General features: G+C 43.0%; 1 protein-coding gene across 1 annotated transcript in view; it reads right to left on the bottom strand.

Moving 5' to 3' along the window:
* Positions 1-12,397, bottom strand: part of LOC112236787 (noelin-3-like) — a 46,861-nt gene extending 34,464 nt beyond the window's left edge. The window contains exon 1 of the mRNA XM_042308862.1: positions 12,035-12,397. Coding sequence (XP_042164796.1) covers positions 12,035-12,103 — 69 coding nt within the window. The 5' untranslated portion in view covers positions 12,104-12,397. The remainder of the gene's footprint in view (positions 1-12,034) is intronic.
* Positions 12,398-16,936: the final 4,539 nt, after the last annotated feature.

The following is a 16,936-nucleotide window of genomic DNA, read 5'->3' as shown; positions in this document are numbered from 1 at the left end:
GAACTGCCAAAGGGGGAGGAGTTGCAATCTACTGCAGAGAGAGCCTGCAAAGTTCTGTCATACTTTCCAGGTCTATACCCAAACAGTTTGAACTTCTAATTTTAAATATTAACCTCTCCAGAAATAAGTCTCTCACTGTTGCCGCCTGCTATCGACCCCCCTCCACTCCAAGCTGTGCCCTGGACACCATTTGTGAATTGATCGCCCCCCATCTAGCTTCAGAGTTCATTCTGTTAGGTGACCTAAACTGGGATATGCTTATCACCCCGGCAGTCCTACAATCTGAGCTACATGCCCTCAATCTCACACAAATCATCAAGGAACCCACCAGGTACAACCCCATATCCGTTAACATAGGCACCCTCATAGACATTATCCTGACCAACTTGCCCTCCAAATACATCTCCGCTGTTTTCAATCAGGATCTCAGCGATCACTGCCTCATTGCCTGTATCCGCTACGGGTCCGCGGTCAAACGACCACCCCTCATCACTGTCAAACGATCCCTAAAACACTTCTGCGAGCAGGCCTTTCTAATCGACCTGGCCCGGGTATCCTGGAAGGATATTGATCTCATCCCATCAGCCCTTGGTCCACTCCAGACCTGACTGCCCTTGACCAGCACAAAAACATCCTGTGGCGGACTGCAATAGCATTGAATAGTCCCCACGATATGCAACTGTTCAGGGAAGTCAGGAACCAATACACGCAGTCAGTCAGGAAAGCAAAGGCTAGCTTTTTCAAGCAGAAATTTGCATCCAGTAGCTCTAACTCCAAAAAGTTTTGTGACACTGCATAGTCCATGGAGAACAAGAGCACCTCTTCCCAGCTGCCCATTGCACTGAGGCTAGGTAACACGGTCACCGCTGATAAATCTATGATAATCGAAAAATTTCAATAAGCATTTCTCAACGGCTGGCCATGCCTTCCTCCTGGCTACTCCAACCCCAGCCAACATCCCCCCCGCGCAGCTACTCGCCCAAGCCTCTCCAGCTTCTCCTTCACCCAAATCCAGACAGCTGATGTTCTGAAAGAGCTGCAAAAACTGGACCTGTACAAATCAGCTGGGATAGACAATCTGGACCCTCTCTTTCGAAAACTATCCGCCGCCATTGTTGCAACCCCTATTACCAGCCTGTTCAACCTCTCTTTCGTATCGTCCGAGATTTAGAGCTACAGTATGCAAGTTTTTTGGTAACATATCTTTTGTGATGTCACCATAATGTTCTCACCAGACTGTTCCCACAACCTAATGAAACATTCTGGGAACCTTTAAAGAACAGATTAAATGTTTTCTTGGAACTGCTTTGCAACATCAAGCAAATGTTTTATGCAAACATTCTATAATCATCAGCATGGCTTGATAGTTTTTGTGTTATGAGAACATTTGCTGCGACCTAACGAATGTTCTGAGAACGTTTACAAAACCAATTTTGGTTTGCTGGGCCCACTGTAACAAAATAATGCACTATTTTGTTTATTTCCGATCCAATACCCGGAGCTTTGAAGACAAGGATTCAGTGAAAACCAACATGTATTATAACAAATTGTTTTGCACTGACGTCAGTGTTGTTGTTTTGTTTTTGTTGTCACATCATTAGGCTTGTGATTTTTTTAATTCACAAGGAATTGTAAAGCAGTCATGCTGACTCACAGAGAGATAGGGGTGGGAGAGAGAGAGAGAGAGAGAGAGCGAGAGAGCGAGAGAGAGAGAGAGAGCGAGAGAGAGCGAGAGAGAGAGAACGAGAGAGAGAGAGAGACAGAGCGAGAGAGAGATACATGAGAGAAAGAGAGAGAGAGAAAGAGAGAGAGAAAGAGATCTGCATGTCAAGGACTTTTGTCTCTCACGTCCTGACCTCTGTTCGACAGTCTCCTCATCTCATATTTAGCTTGAACGAAAGTATTTGCCAAGCCAAATCTCCTGAACTGAATGATTAATATTTCATATTAGCGAAAATAGCTGCGAGGGATTTGAAGAGAATCAATTTATAGTGGAAAATATCACCAGCTGTTGGCAATTGTCTCCGTCCCTCTGTCCCTTGAGTTTCACATTCATATTCAACATCAAATAATGTTTTTTTTCTCACAATGTGGTATAATAGACGAAACCAAGAGATACATTCACGGGACAAATCACAATGGTTTGATCTGGGGCTTTAATGTACCATTTTCATCTCATTGAGCCTTAACCCTACATAATATAAGCTGTATTCTCTCACATTTTACAGATCAATTAACACTGACCGCTGTGTGCGTGTGTGCGTGTGTGTGTGTGTGTGTGTGTGTGTGTGCGTGTGTGTGTGCGTGTGTGTGTGTGTGTGCGTGTCTGTGTGTGCGTGTGTGCGTGTGCGTGTGTGTGTGCGTGTGTGCGTGTGTGTGTGCGTGCGTGTGTGTGTGCATGTGCGTGTGTGTGTGCGTGTGTGCATGTGTGTCTGTGTGTGCGTGTGTGCATGTGCGTCTGTGTGTGCGTGTGTGCGTGCGTGTGCGTGCGTGTGCGTGCATGTGTGTGCGTGCGCGTGTGCGTGCGTGCGTACGTGCGCGCGTGTGTGTGCGTGTGTGACTATATTGAGTTGCACCCCTTTTTTCCCTCAGAACAGCCTCTATTCGGCGAGGGCATGGACTCTGCAAGGTGTCAAAAGCGTTCCACAGGGATGCTGGGTCATGTTGAACCCAATACTCCCCACAGTTTTGTCAAGTTGGTTGGATGTCCTTTGGGTGGTGGACCATTCTTGATACACACAGGAAACTGTTGAGTGTGAAAAACCCAGCAGTGTTGCAGTTCTTGACACAAACCGGCACACCTTGCACCAACTACCATACCCCATTCAAAAGCATATTTTGTCTTTACCCTCTGATTGGCACACATACACAATCCATGTCTCAATTGTCTCAAGGCTTAAAAATCCTTCTTTAACCTGTCTCCTCCCCTTCATCTACACTGATTGAAATAGATTTAACAAGTTACATCAATGAAGGATAATACATTTCACCTGGATTCACCTGGTCAGTCTATGTCATGGAGAGAGAGCAGGTGTCCTTAATGTTTTGTATGTTCAGTGTACAGTGATCTCCAAAAGTATTGGGACAGTGCCACATGTGTTGTTGTTTTGACTTTGTACTCCAGAACTTTGGATTTGAAATGATACAATTGTGAGGTTAAAGAGCAGACTGTCAGCTTTAATTTGAGGGGATTTTCATCCATATCGGGTGAACCGTTTAGAAATTACAGCAATTTTTGTACATAGTCCCTCCATTTTAGGGGACCAAAAGTATCGGGACAAATTCACGTTGTGTATTAAATCCTAAGAGTATCAATTTAAGTAACTTAATAAAAAATCCCCATCAAAATCGAGATATCTGGTTTTACTCCATCAATCCACCTCATCCTCCCTTGTCAGCATTTCGCTTCTGTGGTGGAAGGTGGCAAAGCTACAATGGTGTTAGTCAGAACATGAGACATCTTCTCACAAAAAACATCTATATCCTCCGAATGATTTGGCCTGTAAAACTAATATGATCACTCTGGTCAAAGAGGACACACACAACGTTGTCCTCCCTTTTACTCATCTGAAGGTAACCCATACAAACAAATGGAACAACAAAAAATAAGGGGCTGAGCTTTCTTATACCTCCTAGATGTAGGGGAGACCTTATTCCTTTTTTTTTGCCATTTATGTCACGACTTCCACCGAAGTCGTTCCTCTCCTTGTTCGGGTGGTGTTCGGGGTGGTGTTCGGGGTGGTGTTCGGGGGTGTTCAGTGTTCGGTGTGGTGTTCGGGGCAGTGTTCGGGGGCGGTGTTCGGGTGGTGTTCAGGGGGTGTTCAGTGTTCGGGGCAGTGTTCGGGCGGTGTTCGGGGTGGTGTTCAGGGCAGTGTTCGGGCAGTGTTCGGGGCAGTGTTCAGGGCGGTGTTCGGGTGGTGTTCGGGCGGTGTTCGGGGTGGTGTTCGGGGGTGTGGTGTGTTCGGGGTGGTGTCCCTCTTCCCACTGGGATTCTCTGCCTCTAACCCTATTACAGGGGCTGAGTCACTGGCTTACTGGGGCTCTCTCTTGCCGTCCCTGGAAGGGGTGCGTCACCTGAGTGGGTTGATTCACTGATGTGGTCATCCTGTCTGGGATGGCGCCCCCCCTTGGGTTGTGCCATGGCGGAGTTCTTCGTGGGCTATACTCAGCCTTGTCTCAGTATGGTAAGTTGGTGGTTGAAGATATCCCTCTAGTGGTGTGGGGGCTGTGATTTGGCAAAGTGGGTGGGGTTATATCCTTCCTGTTTGGCCCTGTCTGGGGGTGTCCTCGGATGGGGCCACAGTGTCTCCTGACCCCTCCTGTCTCAGCCTCCAGTATTTATGCTGCAGTAGTTAATGTGTCGGGGGCTAGGGTCAGTTTGTTATATCTGGAGTACCTCTCCTGTCCTATTCGGTGTCCTGTGTGAATCTAAGTGTGCGTTCTCTAATTCTCTCTTTCTTTCTCTCTCTCTCTCTCTCTCTCTGAGGACCTGAGCCCTAGGACCATGCCCCAGGACTACCTGACATGATGACTCCTTGCTGTCCCCAGTCCACCTGGCCGTGCTGCTGCTCCAGTTTCAACTGTTCTGCCTTATTATTATACGACCATGCTGGTCATTTATGAACATTTGAACATCTTGGCCATGTTCTGTTATAATCTCCACCCGGCACAGCCAGAAGAGGACTGGCCACCCCACATAGCCTGGTTCCTCTCTAGGTTTCTTCCTAGGTTTTGGCCTTTCTAGGGAGTTTTTCCTAGCCACTGTGCTTCTACACCTGCATTGCTTGCTGTTTGGGGTTTTACGCTGGGTTTCTGTACAGCACTTTGAGATATCAGCTGATGTACGAAGGGCTATATAAATCAATTTGATTTGATTTGATTTGTTCGGGGTGGTGTTCGGGGTGGTGTTCGGGGCGGTGTTCGGGGCAGTGTTCGGGGTGGTGTTTGGCGGTCAACGTCACTGGTCTTCTAGCCATCATCGATTCACTTTTCATTTTCCATTTGTTTTGTCTTGTTTTCTTACACACCTGCTTTCCATTTCCATCATTAATTGTTGTGTATTTAAAACCTCTTTGGGGTACCCCCCCTTCTTCTCAATTTCCGCCTGAAGACATACCCTAATCTAACTGCCTGTAGCTCAGGCCCAGAGGCAAGGATATGCATATTCTTGATATCATTTGAAAGGAAACACTCTGAATTTTGTGGAAATGTGAATTGAATTGTAGGAGAATATAGCACAATAGATCTGGTAGAAGAAAATACAAGGAAATAAACATATGTTTTCTGTTTTTTATTGTTGCTGCATCATCTTTCAAATGAACAAGAACAGCCAAACATACAGATAGGATGCTGGGGATGGTTTGAATGAAGAACATAGGATGGCAACAATAGCTGTGCAAAGGATTAGACAGATAACTTCAAAAATGAGCGAGCTACATGACATTGAGCATAAAGTCACCCAGGTGTCCCACACAAATGTACCCAAATGTACCCAGTGGCTGAATTGGTACAGTGATACATTTTGAAGGAAATAACTATATACAAACTACATAAATGCTATTCTAAAATACCCCCAAAATTAATATATATATATATATATATATATATATATATATATATATATATATATATATATATATGAAGAAAATAATTAAATTAAATAATAATAATAAACAAACAAATAACAAGGGTAAATATTTACACATTTTCTATTTACATTATTGACAGTCCTCTACACAACATTGTGCTGCTGGTGCCATGGCCCATAGCAGTCTCTTTCTGCTGTAAAGCAGAGGCTTACTGAACAGGTGGTGCAGGTGATGGGGCATTTCCTGTGACAAAGGGCATAACGACGTCTCCCTACTGTGCCCTTTTTGCCCTGTGGCACATTCATGCCTGCAGAGATGAATCTGGGCAGGTGAACACCACTGGTTGGAGCAGAAGGTGCTGCAGTGGACTTGCTCTAGCTAGCAGGCTCCTGGATGAGCAGCTCCCTGAAGGCTAGCTGTGAGATGGGGGGCTGTCCACAGCTCTTGGCCATTTCCTTCTGGAGGATGAAGGAATTCACCACAGCAATGTCAATGAAATGATAGAAACATGTTTTGTACCATTTCATGGTCTTGTGAAGAACATTGTGGTATCTTATCAGCGCATCTGACAGGTCCACACCTCCCATGCTCTTGTTGTAGTCCTTCACAGCAGCTGGAATGGGGCCATTTTTGTGGTCCATGCCCCGGCACCGTCCTCCACACGCCTGACGACGTGATCTCCACTGAATGACGTGTGGAGACTGGAGCACATGACCACCTCTCTGGTGTCCATCCACTTCACAAAGAGCAGGCCATCTTCACGGATCCATCGCATGGTATCTCGCTCAGCCCGCTTAGGCATGTCGTTCACCTTGGTCTTTGGAAATCCCACCCTGTTGGTACGAATGGTGCCACAAGCCGACACCTCCCGCTTCCTCAGCTCTGTAAACAGGTTAGGGCTTGTGTAGAGTTGTCCACAAGCAGTTTGTAGCCCTTCCCCAGCAGTTGAAAATCCAATAACTCCAAAACGGAATCATAACACAGTCCATTACCGGTAGCAAAACTGTTTTTCCCCTCATAAACAAAAAAATTGCAAGTGTAGGCACATACAGAATCAGCCAAAACAAACAGCTTTTAACCCCATTTGGTTGGTTTGTTACGCATGTATTGTTTGCTGATTCTGGCCTTTGAAGCTACCATCCTCTCATCGATGGACAGGTTCTGGGCGGGCTGAAAATAAGTCTTGCAGGCATCAACGATGCTGGGGTAGAGAGGTTTTATTTTACAGAGCCTATCAAACCTTGGTGTGCCTCTCTTCTTGTCATTCTCCCCATCAACTTCTGGGTCACTGATGTGAAGTGCCCGTGAGATAGTCAGAAACCTTTTACAAGACATGACAGTCATGGGGAAAGGCAGTTGATTGAGAGCTGACATTTTCCAGTAGTCCCTTAGAGTTTTCAACTTCACCAGCCCCATGTAAATGACCATTGAAAAGTAGCAGAAAAGGTCTGACATGGAAATGGCCTTCCATGCCTCTTTCTTTCCTGCCTGCTTCTTAGCCCCGTACTTATTGGTATTCACCACCAGAGAATCAACAACTGACGAGGTGAAAAACAGTTGAAAAAGTTGAAGGGGGCTGTACTTTGCAGTCATGTCTAGTTGAGGTCCTGGCTGCCTTTTGGGTCTAAAAACTGGTGGATTTGGTTCCACATCATCTTCTAACACAGAGTGCCAACGATTCTCTGGCCCTCTGTCTCCTCTCTTCCCCACCTCCTCTTCTTTGTCACTGACTTCACAACTCTAGATGGCCGGGTAGGTGTGGAGCCGTAGACAGCGGGGGTCCGGCTGGATGAACCAGCTTCAGAGGGAGATGGACACCTAGACATTGGTGGCTCAAATTCAGAATCACTGCAACTGTGAAAGATTTAAAAAATCAGTAACAATACTTTCACATATGAGCCCTGTATCAACAAGTAAAATAAACAGATATATATAGAGTACAGGGAACATAATCACTATGGTGAAGTGCTGATCCATTCCAAGTTTATGTATAATGAATTTTAAAAATATATCACACACACAGTATTGCCAATGTGTACTTAACACATTTCATTACAGTTGATATTTTTATTTAATGCAAATAAAATCAAAAATAAAATCAAAAAAATCTCAAATTAATAATATTTCATATTAATTTCAAACAATGACATTAGCATTAGAACTTACCAGAGTTTACGACAAAGGCTGGTCTTCGAACGTATAACCATTACATATTGTTGTTTACCTCAGCTCATTGGCTATCTGCCAAGCTAGATTTCAAGATGATCAGTGGTCATTGGGCCAAAATACAGTCAATCAACAATAGACCGGTCCTACCATTGGTGCGCAATGACGTCATTGATTGGTGTCTTCAAATCAGTTTGTTTCGGTCAATATGTCCCGGGAAAAGAACCATCATGTATGGTTGTGTTAGTAACAACCAGAGGATTGCAATGAAACCAACCATGACTGCATAAACGTTTGTTTAGTGTGTGTAATTACCACAAACGCTTCGTCCAAAGTTGAATGAGACGGAAATCACGACGCAAGCGGTTTACAAATGTTTTGTGTTAAAAATGTATTTTATCAAACAAAACGAACATTCACTGTTCACTTGGCACCAGAGGAAGATCTTCAATGGTAAGCCATTTATTTTATTGTTATTTCTGACTTTCTTGACGCTAATGCTTGGTTGGAAAATGCTAGTAATACTTGTATGTGTGTGTGTGTGTGTGTGTGTGTGTGGCGCCATCCTCAGAAAATCGCATGTTTGCTTTCGCAGTAAGGGCTTTTTGAAATCTGACACAGTGTAATATTAATTAATAAGACGTTTATCTTTTAAATGATGTAAAATACATTACAAGAATGTTTACTATAACGAAGGTGTATTTAACATGTTAGCTCTCTGCAGTTTCACCGGATGTTGGCCTGGTGGGACGTGAGCGTCTCCCCTACCCTAGAGAGGCTAACCCTCTGTTTCCCCCATGTCCTTGTGTGGAATTGTTTGTTTGTAAGTGCTTGTACATTATGTTACTGGTGCGCGTCGGGTTTTGTACCCATGTAGGTTATTTTTGTATTGCCGTGGGTTTTATAATTAAACTGCTCCGGCTATTACCTATCTCTGCCTATCTCTACCTATCTCTGCTCTCCTGCATCTGGCTTCACTGCCACCTGTTCCGCAACCCTTACAATTTATGACCGTGTTATTCAATGTGTTTCTATGAGCTATCGTAGTGAAAATTCAAAATTTTATAAAATAATCAAATGTATACCTAAAGAGGTCCTAAAATTCAAAATCAAATAGCTAAATGATCCATGGTATGACCATCTTTAAACAATTCCATACGTTAGCTTAGTAGGCTATAGTAGTAAAGGCCAAATTCAATATTTTATAAAATACAAGAATCAAATCAAATGTAAAATTCAAAATCAAATGATCCACGGTATGACCATTTTTAAACAACTCCATATGTTAGCCCCCCTCCCCCCCACAGACTTTTAGAGATGAAAATAGTCACAAGTTTAGTATCTGGTCCCATATTCCTAAAAACACAACAATTGCATCAAGCTTTTGACTCTACAGACTTATTGTAAGCATGTGCTGTTTGTTTTGGTGATGTTTCAAATAATTTTGTGCCCAATAGGAAATAATGGTAAATAATGTATTGGTCACACAATAATCTGAAACACAACCAAAACAAACAGCAAATGCATCCAACAAGTGTGTAGAGTGGCAAGCTTGATGTAATCATTGTGTACTAGGACTATGGGATCAAATACTACGCTTTTGACTACTTTAATACACATAAGTGAATTCATTCCAACTTTTGGTCCCCTAAAATGGGGAGTCTATGTACAAAACATGCTGTAAATGTCTAAAAGTTTCACTCTATGGATGAAAATAAACTCAAATTAAAGCTGACAGTCAGCACTTTAACCTCAACGTCATTGTATCATTTCAAATCCAAAGTTCTGGAGTACAGAGACGAAAACAACAACAACAACACGTGTCACTGTCCCAATACTTTAGGAGCTCACTGTATGTAGGCTTTATATATCATTCTCTGTGGGTGTTGTCTTCAGGGATCTATTCACACAGCTGACTGTGGCGATCATCAAATTACACTGGGTTGTTTAAAGATGCTCGAGGTTTGATTGACAATGGTCTGACTGTCACAATGTGGTGATCAAATTACCAAAGTACTGTAAATTGATCAAGGTACTGTAAATTGATCAAGGTACTGTAAATTGACCAAAGTACTGTAAATTGATCAAGGTACTGTAAATTGACCAAAGTACTGTAAATTGATCAAGGTACTGTAAATTGATCAAGGTACTGTAAATTGATCAAGGTACTGTAAATTGACCAAAGTACTGTAAATTGATCAAGGTACTGTAAATTGATCAAGGTACTGTAAATTGACCAAGGTACTGTAAATTGACCAAGGTACTGTACATTGACCAAAGTACTGTAAATTGATCAAGGTACTGTAAATTGACCAAAGTACCCTAAATTGATCAAGGTACTGTACATTCACCAAAGTACCCTAAATAGATCAAGGTACTGTAAATTGACCAAGGTACTGTAAATTGACCAAGGTACTGTAAATTGACCAAGGTACTGTAAATTGATCAAGGTACTGTAAATTGACCAAAGTACTGTAAATTGATCAAGGTAGTGTAAATTGACCAAAGTACCCTAAATAGATCAAGGTACTGTAAATTGACCAAAGTACTGTAAATTGATCAAGGTACTGTAAATTGATCAAGGTACTGTAAATTGATCAAGGTAGTGTAAATTGACCAAAGTACCCTAAATAGATCAAGGTACTGTAAATTGACCAAAGTACTGTAAATTGATCAAGGTACTGTAAATTGATCAAGGTACTGTAAATTGACCAAAGTACTGTAAATTGATCAAGGTCCTGTAAATTGACCAAAGTACTGTAAATTGATCAAGGTACTGTAAATTGATCAAGGTACTGTAAATTGATCAAGGTACTGTAAATTGACCAAAGTACTGTAAATTGATCAAGGTACTGTAAATTGACCAAAGTACCCTAAATTGATCAAGGTGCTGTAAATTGACCAAAGTACTGTAAATTGATCAAGGTACTGTAAATTGACCAAAGTACCCTAAATTGATCAAGGTACTGTAAATTGACCAAAGTACCCTAAATTGATCAAGGTGCTGTAAATTGACCAAAGTACTGTAAATTGATCAAGGTACTGTAAATTGACCAAGGTACTGTAAATTGACCAAAGTACTGTACATTGACCAAATTACTCTAAATTGTGACAGTTTTTAAAATGAATATCTAGGCCCATATTTGGTCGTATATTTCCGATAAAGGTTTGATTGAGTAAAACTTACACAGTAGCCTAATTAACCAATCAAAAAGTTAACTTGTATAAGGTTATCAATATTACAAGCTAGGTAATGGGAATGGGAACATTACATACATATATATTTGGAGTAATACATAGATGTGTCTCAGTTTAAAATGAAATTGGCCCTCTAGAACATATTGATATCAGAATAGCAATTGGCTGAGATCGGGAATCGACATGAAATCGAACTCAAGAAGCAGGAGACTGCACGCCGCCTGCGCCCCTTGTCGTTGATTGAATGGTTTCAGCACCACAGAGTTTTGAACAAGCTCGACAGCGTTCCTCACCACTCCGCCCAGTCGTCCTCAATCAGACAGCACCAAGTTGAGTTTCTTATTCGCTCATAGTTTCAACAGAGACGATCCGTGAAGGGGATAAAACCAACTGTCACTAGTTCACCTAAATTCCAAGTCTTGAATACTTCCCCGAAGAGGTTTATATGCGACAGAAAATATGAACACAGCTTCCATAGACTCCACTTGTCAGTGCCAGTATTCGTTCACTGACAAAATCCTCTGGGAACGGGATGATACACTAGGAGAGCCGGTTGAGGAATTTAAGAAAAGCTAAAAACAGAAGTTGTGGTCTTTGACTGCGTTAAAGATGTAGCCTACATAATGAAAATATAAATCAATTCGTGAGATTTATGTGGGATCCTGCAATAAGCATTTTCATCACTTTAAAGTTTGCTGTCTCCAGTGCTTTTAACATCTGAACGGGATCCACTGCTTGATTCTGCTGCTGAGTCTACTGTTTTCTCCGAATATTCAGGAGAATCAAATGCGAGTTATTACAATATACTCAGTCACTCTAAAAACAATAATTTTCTTGCCTCACTGATATTGTGAATTGTTCATATTATTTTGAATATTTTCAGACAGTTATTGCAGGCAACGCCAAACGAAAACGAATATCATAACATGCAATGTGTGTAGGCTAATTGAGGAGACCGATTCCATTTGAGGCTATGTGAATAAAGGTGAATTTATGCACAAAATCGCAGATCCTGAAGCAAAGACACGGAAACATGCAGAGATCTCGCGTTGAATTGTAAGAAATTAGGAGGGGAAACTCACCATTGACGGATATAATCCGAAGACCGTGATTGAAAGCACCGGGTACAGGACACTCAACAGAACACGCATTCTGTCTGTCTTGAGGCAGTTACACTTTTCTCGCTTATTGCGGGACTGCGTCTGCGTCGCTACCGGTGTAGGCTGTGCCCGCCACTGTTCCGAGCGCTCCAACAGAAGAAAACGGATAGATCCACGATCATTCCCACCCACAGCTCCGCGGACTCTGGCGTGAAGCCAATACAGAAAGTGATGCTCGGTCTCATTAAAACTGACACCATAGATAAAAGTTTCTGCCAGGGGACGAGACAGACCTACGAGACTGCATGGGAGTCACACAACAGATGTGGCATCATGTGTTGTGTGTCCTGGGTGTTGGGGAGAAATGTTTGTTGATGTCGATCAGTTCCAGGACCTGCCACTCCTCACGCAGTGCCGAGAGAAAAGGCAAAAGAACAGACAACAGTTACAAACGCACACCTCCCACTGTGAAAGGATAGGATTTAGAGCTTTAATTACCCGATCAAGACACCACTTGTACACATTTACATTTATACATAAAATGCACTTGAATTGTTAACGAATAAAGGTGCATGACAAACTGTACTGGATGTACAGTAATACACCATATTGAAATGCATGAAACCTATGAAATATGAAGTGGTAAATACTCATTTCTTAGCATTACAATTTTTACAATGTGAAATTTGCTGCATTGCTGCCAGAAGTGGGATTGACAGTAGAATGACAGAAATGATGATGTGATGACTTCTTGGTGCCTACCGGTACCAGGGTTAAACCTCATCTACAGTACCATAGACCTCATTTTCAGTACCATAGACCTCATCTACAGTACCATAGACCTCATCTTCAGTACCATAGACCTCATCTACAGTACCATAGACCTCATCTACAGTACCATAGACCTCATCTACAGTACCATAGACCTCATCTACAGTACCATAGACCTCATCTACAGTACCATAGACCTCATCTACAGTACCATAGACCTCATCTACAGTACCATAGACCTCATCTACAGTACCATAGACCTCATCTACAGTACCATAGACCTCATCTTCAGTACCATAGACCTCATCTTCAGTACCATAGACCTCATCTTCAGTACCATAGACCTCATCTACAGTACCATAGACCTCATCTACAGTACCATAGACTTAGACCTCATCTACAATAACAGGATTAGACCTCATCTCACAGTTTAGGGTTACCAGACTGAGTGTTGTATAGGGTTAGGGTTACCAGACTGAGTGTTGTATAGGGTTACCAGACTGAGTGTTGTATAGGGTTACCAGACTGAGTGTTGTATAGGGTCACCAGACTGAGTGTTGTATAGGGTTACCAGACTGAGTGTTGTATAGGGTTACCAGACTGAGTGTTGTATAGGGTTAGGGTTACCAGACTGAGTGTTGTATAGGGTCACCAGACTGAGTGTTGTATAGGGTTAGGGTTACCAGACTGAGTGTTGTATAGGGTTACCAGACTGAGTGTTGTATAGGGTTACCAGACTGAGTGTTGTATAGGGTTACCAGACTGAGTGTTGTATAGGGTTACCAGACTGAGTGTTGTATAGGGTTACCAGACTGAGTGTTGTATAGGGTCACCAGACTGAGTGTTGTATAGGGTTACCAGACTGAGTGTTGTATAGGGTTACCAGACTGAGTGTTGTATAGGGTTACCAGACTGAGTGTTGTATAGGGTTGCCAGACTGAGTGTTGTATAGGGTTACCAGACTGAGTGTTGTATAGGGTCACCAGACTGAGTGAGGTATAGGGTTAGGGTTACCAGACTGAGTGTTGTAAAGGGTTACCAGACTGAGTGTTGTATAGGGTTACCAGACTGAGTGCTGTATAGGGTTACCAGACTGAGTGTTGTATAGGGTTACCAGACTGAGTGTTGTATAGGGTTACCAGACTGAGTGTTGTATAGGGTTACCAGACTATGTGTTGTATAGGGTTAGGATTACCAGACTGAGTGTTGTATAGGGTTACCAGACTGAGTGTTGTATAGGGTTACCAGACTGAGTGCTGTATAGGGTTACCAGACTGAGTGTTGTATAGGGTTACCAGACTGAGTGTTGTATAGGGTTACCAGACTGAGTGTTGTATAGGGTTACCAGACTGAGTGTTGAATAGGGTCACCAGACTGAGTGTTGTATAGGGTTACCAGACTGAGTGTTGTATAGGGTTACCAGACTGAGTGTTGTATAGGGTTACCAGACTGAGTGTTGTATAGGGTTACCAGACTGAGTGTTGTATAGGGTCACCAGACTGAGTGTTGTATAGGGTCACCAGACTGAGTGTTGTATAGGGTTAGGGTTACCAGACTGAGTGTTGTATAGGGTCACCAGACTGAGTGTTGTATAGGGTCACCAGACTGAGTGTTGTATAGGGTTACCAGACTGAGTGTTGTATAGGGTTACCAGACTGAGTGTTGTATAGGGTTAGGGTTACCAGACTGAGTGTTGTATAGGGTCACCAGACTGAGTGTTGTATAGGGTTAGGGTTACCAGACTGAGTGTTGTATAGGGTTACCAGACTGAGTGTTGTATAGGGTTACCAGACTGAGTGTTGTATAGGGTCACCAGACTGAGTGTTGTATAGGGTTACCAGACTGAGTGTTGTATAGGGTTACCAGACTGAGTGTTGTATAGGGTTACCAGACTGAGTGTTGTATAGGGTTGCCAGACTGAGTGTTGTATAGGGTTACCAGACTGAGTGTTGTATAGGGTCACCAGACTGAGTGTTGTATAGGGTTAGGGTTACCAGACTGAGTGTTGTATAGGGTTACCAGACTGAGTGTTGTATAGGGTTACCAGACTGAGTGCTGTATAGGGTTACCAGACTGAGTGTTGTATAGGGTTACCAGACTGAGTGTTGTATAGGGTTACCAGACTGAGTGTTGTATAGGGTTACCAGACTATGTGTTGTATAGGGTTAGGATTACCAGACTGAGTGTTGTATAGGGTTACCAGACTGAGTGTTGTATAGGGTTACCAGACTGAGTGCTGTATAGGGTTACCAGACTGAGTGTTGTATAGGGTTACCAGACTGAGTGTTGTATAGGGTTACCAGACTGAGTGTTGTATAGGGTTACCAGACTGAGTGTTGTATAGGGTTACCAGACTGAGTGTTGTATAGGGTTGCCAGACTGAGTGTTGTATAGGGTTACCAGACTGAGTGTTGTATAGGGTCACCAGACTGAGTGTTGTATAGGGTTAGGGTTACCAGACTGAGTGTTGTATAGGGTCACCAGACTGAGTGTTGTATAGGGTCACCAGACTGAGTGTTGTATAGGGTTAGGGTTACCAGACTGAGTGTTGTATAGGGTCACCAGACTGAGTGTTGTATAGGGTTAGGGTTACCAGACTGAGTGTTGTATAGGGTTACCAGACTGAGTGTTGTATAGGGTTACCAGACTGAGTGTTGTATAGGGTTACCAGACTGAGTGTTGTATAGGGTTACCAGACTGAGTGTTGTATAGGGTTGCCAGACTGAGTGTTGTATAGGGTCACCAGACTGAGTGTTGTATAGGGTTAGGGTTACCAGACTGAGTGTTGTATAGGGTTACCAGACTGAGTGTTGTATAGGGTTACCAGACTGAGTGCTGTATAGGGTTACCAGACTGAGTGTTGTATAGGGTTACCAGACTGAGTGTTGTATAGGGTTACCAGACTGAGTGTTGTATAGGGTTACCAGACTATGTGTTGTATAGGGTTAGGATTACCAGACTGAGTGTTGTATAGGGTTACCAGACTGAGTGTTGTATAGGGTTACCAGACTGAGTGCTGTATAGGGTTACCAGACTGAGTGTTGTATAGGGTTACCAGACTGAGTGTTGTATAGGGTTACCAGACTGAGTGTTGTATAGGGTTACCAGACTGAGTGTTGTATAGGGTTACCAGACTGAGTGTTGTATAGGGTTACCAGACTGAGTGCTGTATAGGGTTACCAGACTGAGTGTTGTATAGGGTTACCAGACTGAGTGTTGTATAGGGTTACCAGACTGAGTGTTGTATAGGGTTACCAGACTATGTGTTGTATAGGGTTAGGATTACCAGACTGAGTGTTGTATAGGGTTACCAGACTGAGTGTTGTATAGGGTTACCAGACTGAGTGCTGTATAGGGTTACCAGACTGAGTGTTGTATAGGGTTACCAGACTGAGTGTTGTATAGGGTTGCCAGACTGAGTGTTGTATAGGGTTACCAGACTGAGTGTTGTATAGGGTCACCAGACTGAGTGTTGTATAGGGTTACCAGACTGAGTGTTGTATAGGGTCACCAGACTGAGTGTTGTATAGGGTCACCAGACTGAGTGTTGTATAGGGTTAGGGTTACCAGACTGAGTGTTGTATAGGGTCACCAGACTGAGTGTTGTATAGGGTCACCAGACTGAGTGTTGTATAGGGTTACCAGACTGAGTGTTGTATAGGGTTACCAGACTGAGTGTTGTATAGGGTCACCAGACTGAGTGTTGTATAGGGTTACCAGACTGAGTGTTGTATAGGGTTACCAGACTGAGTGTTGTATAGGGTTACCAGACTGAGTGTTGTATAGGGTTAGGGTTACCAGACTGAGTGTTGTATAGGGTCACCAGACTGAGTGTTGTATAGGGTTAGGGTTACCAGACTGAGTGTTGTATAGGGTTAGGGTCACCAGACTGAGTGTTGTATAGGGTTAGGGTCACCAGACTGAGTGTTGTATAGGGTTAGGGTCACCAGACTGAGTGTTGTATAGGGTTAGGGTCACCAGACTGAGTGTTGTATAGGGTTACCAGACTGAGTGTTGTATAGGGTTACCAGACTGAGTGTTGTATAGGGTTACCAGACTGAGTGTTGTATAGGGTTAGGGTTACCAGACTGAGTGTTGTATAGGGTCACCAGA

This window comes from Oncorhynchus tshawytscha, linkage group LG29 (genome assembly GCF_018296145.1).
Source record: "Oncorhynchus tshawytscha isolate Ot180627B linkage group LG29, Otsh_v2.0, whole genome shotgun sequence".
Taxonomy (NCBI): Eukaryota; Metazoa; Chordata; class Actinopteri; order Salmoniformes; family Salmonidae; genus Oncorhynchus; species Oncorhynchus tshawytscha.
This window is presented reverse-complemented; position numbering and strand designations above follow the sequence as displayed.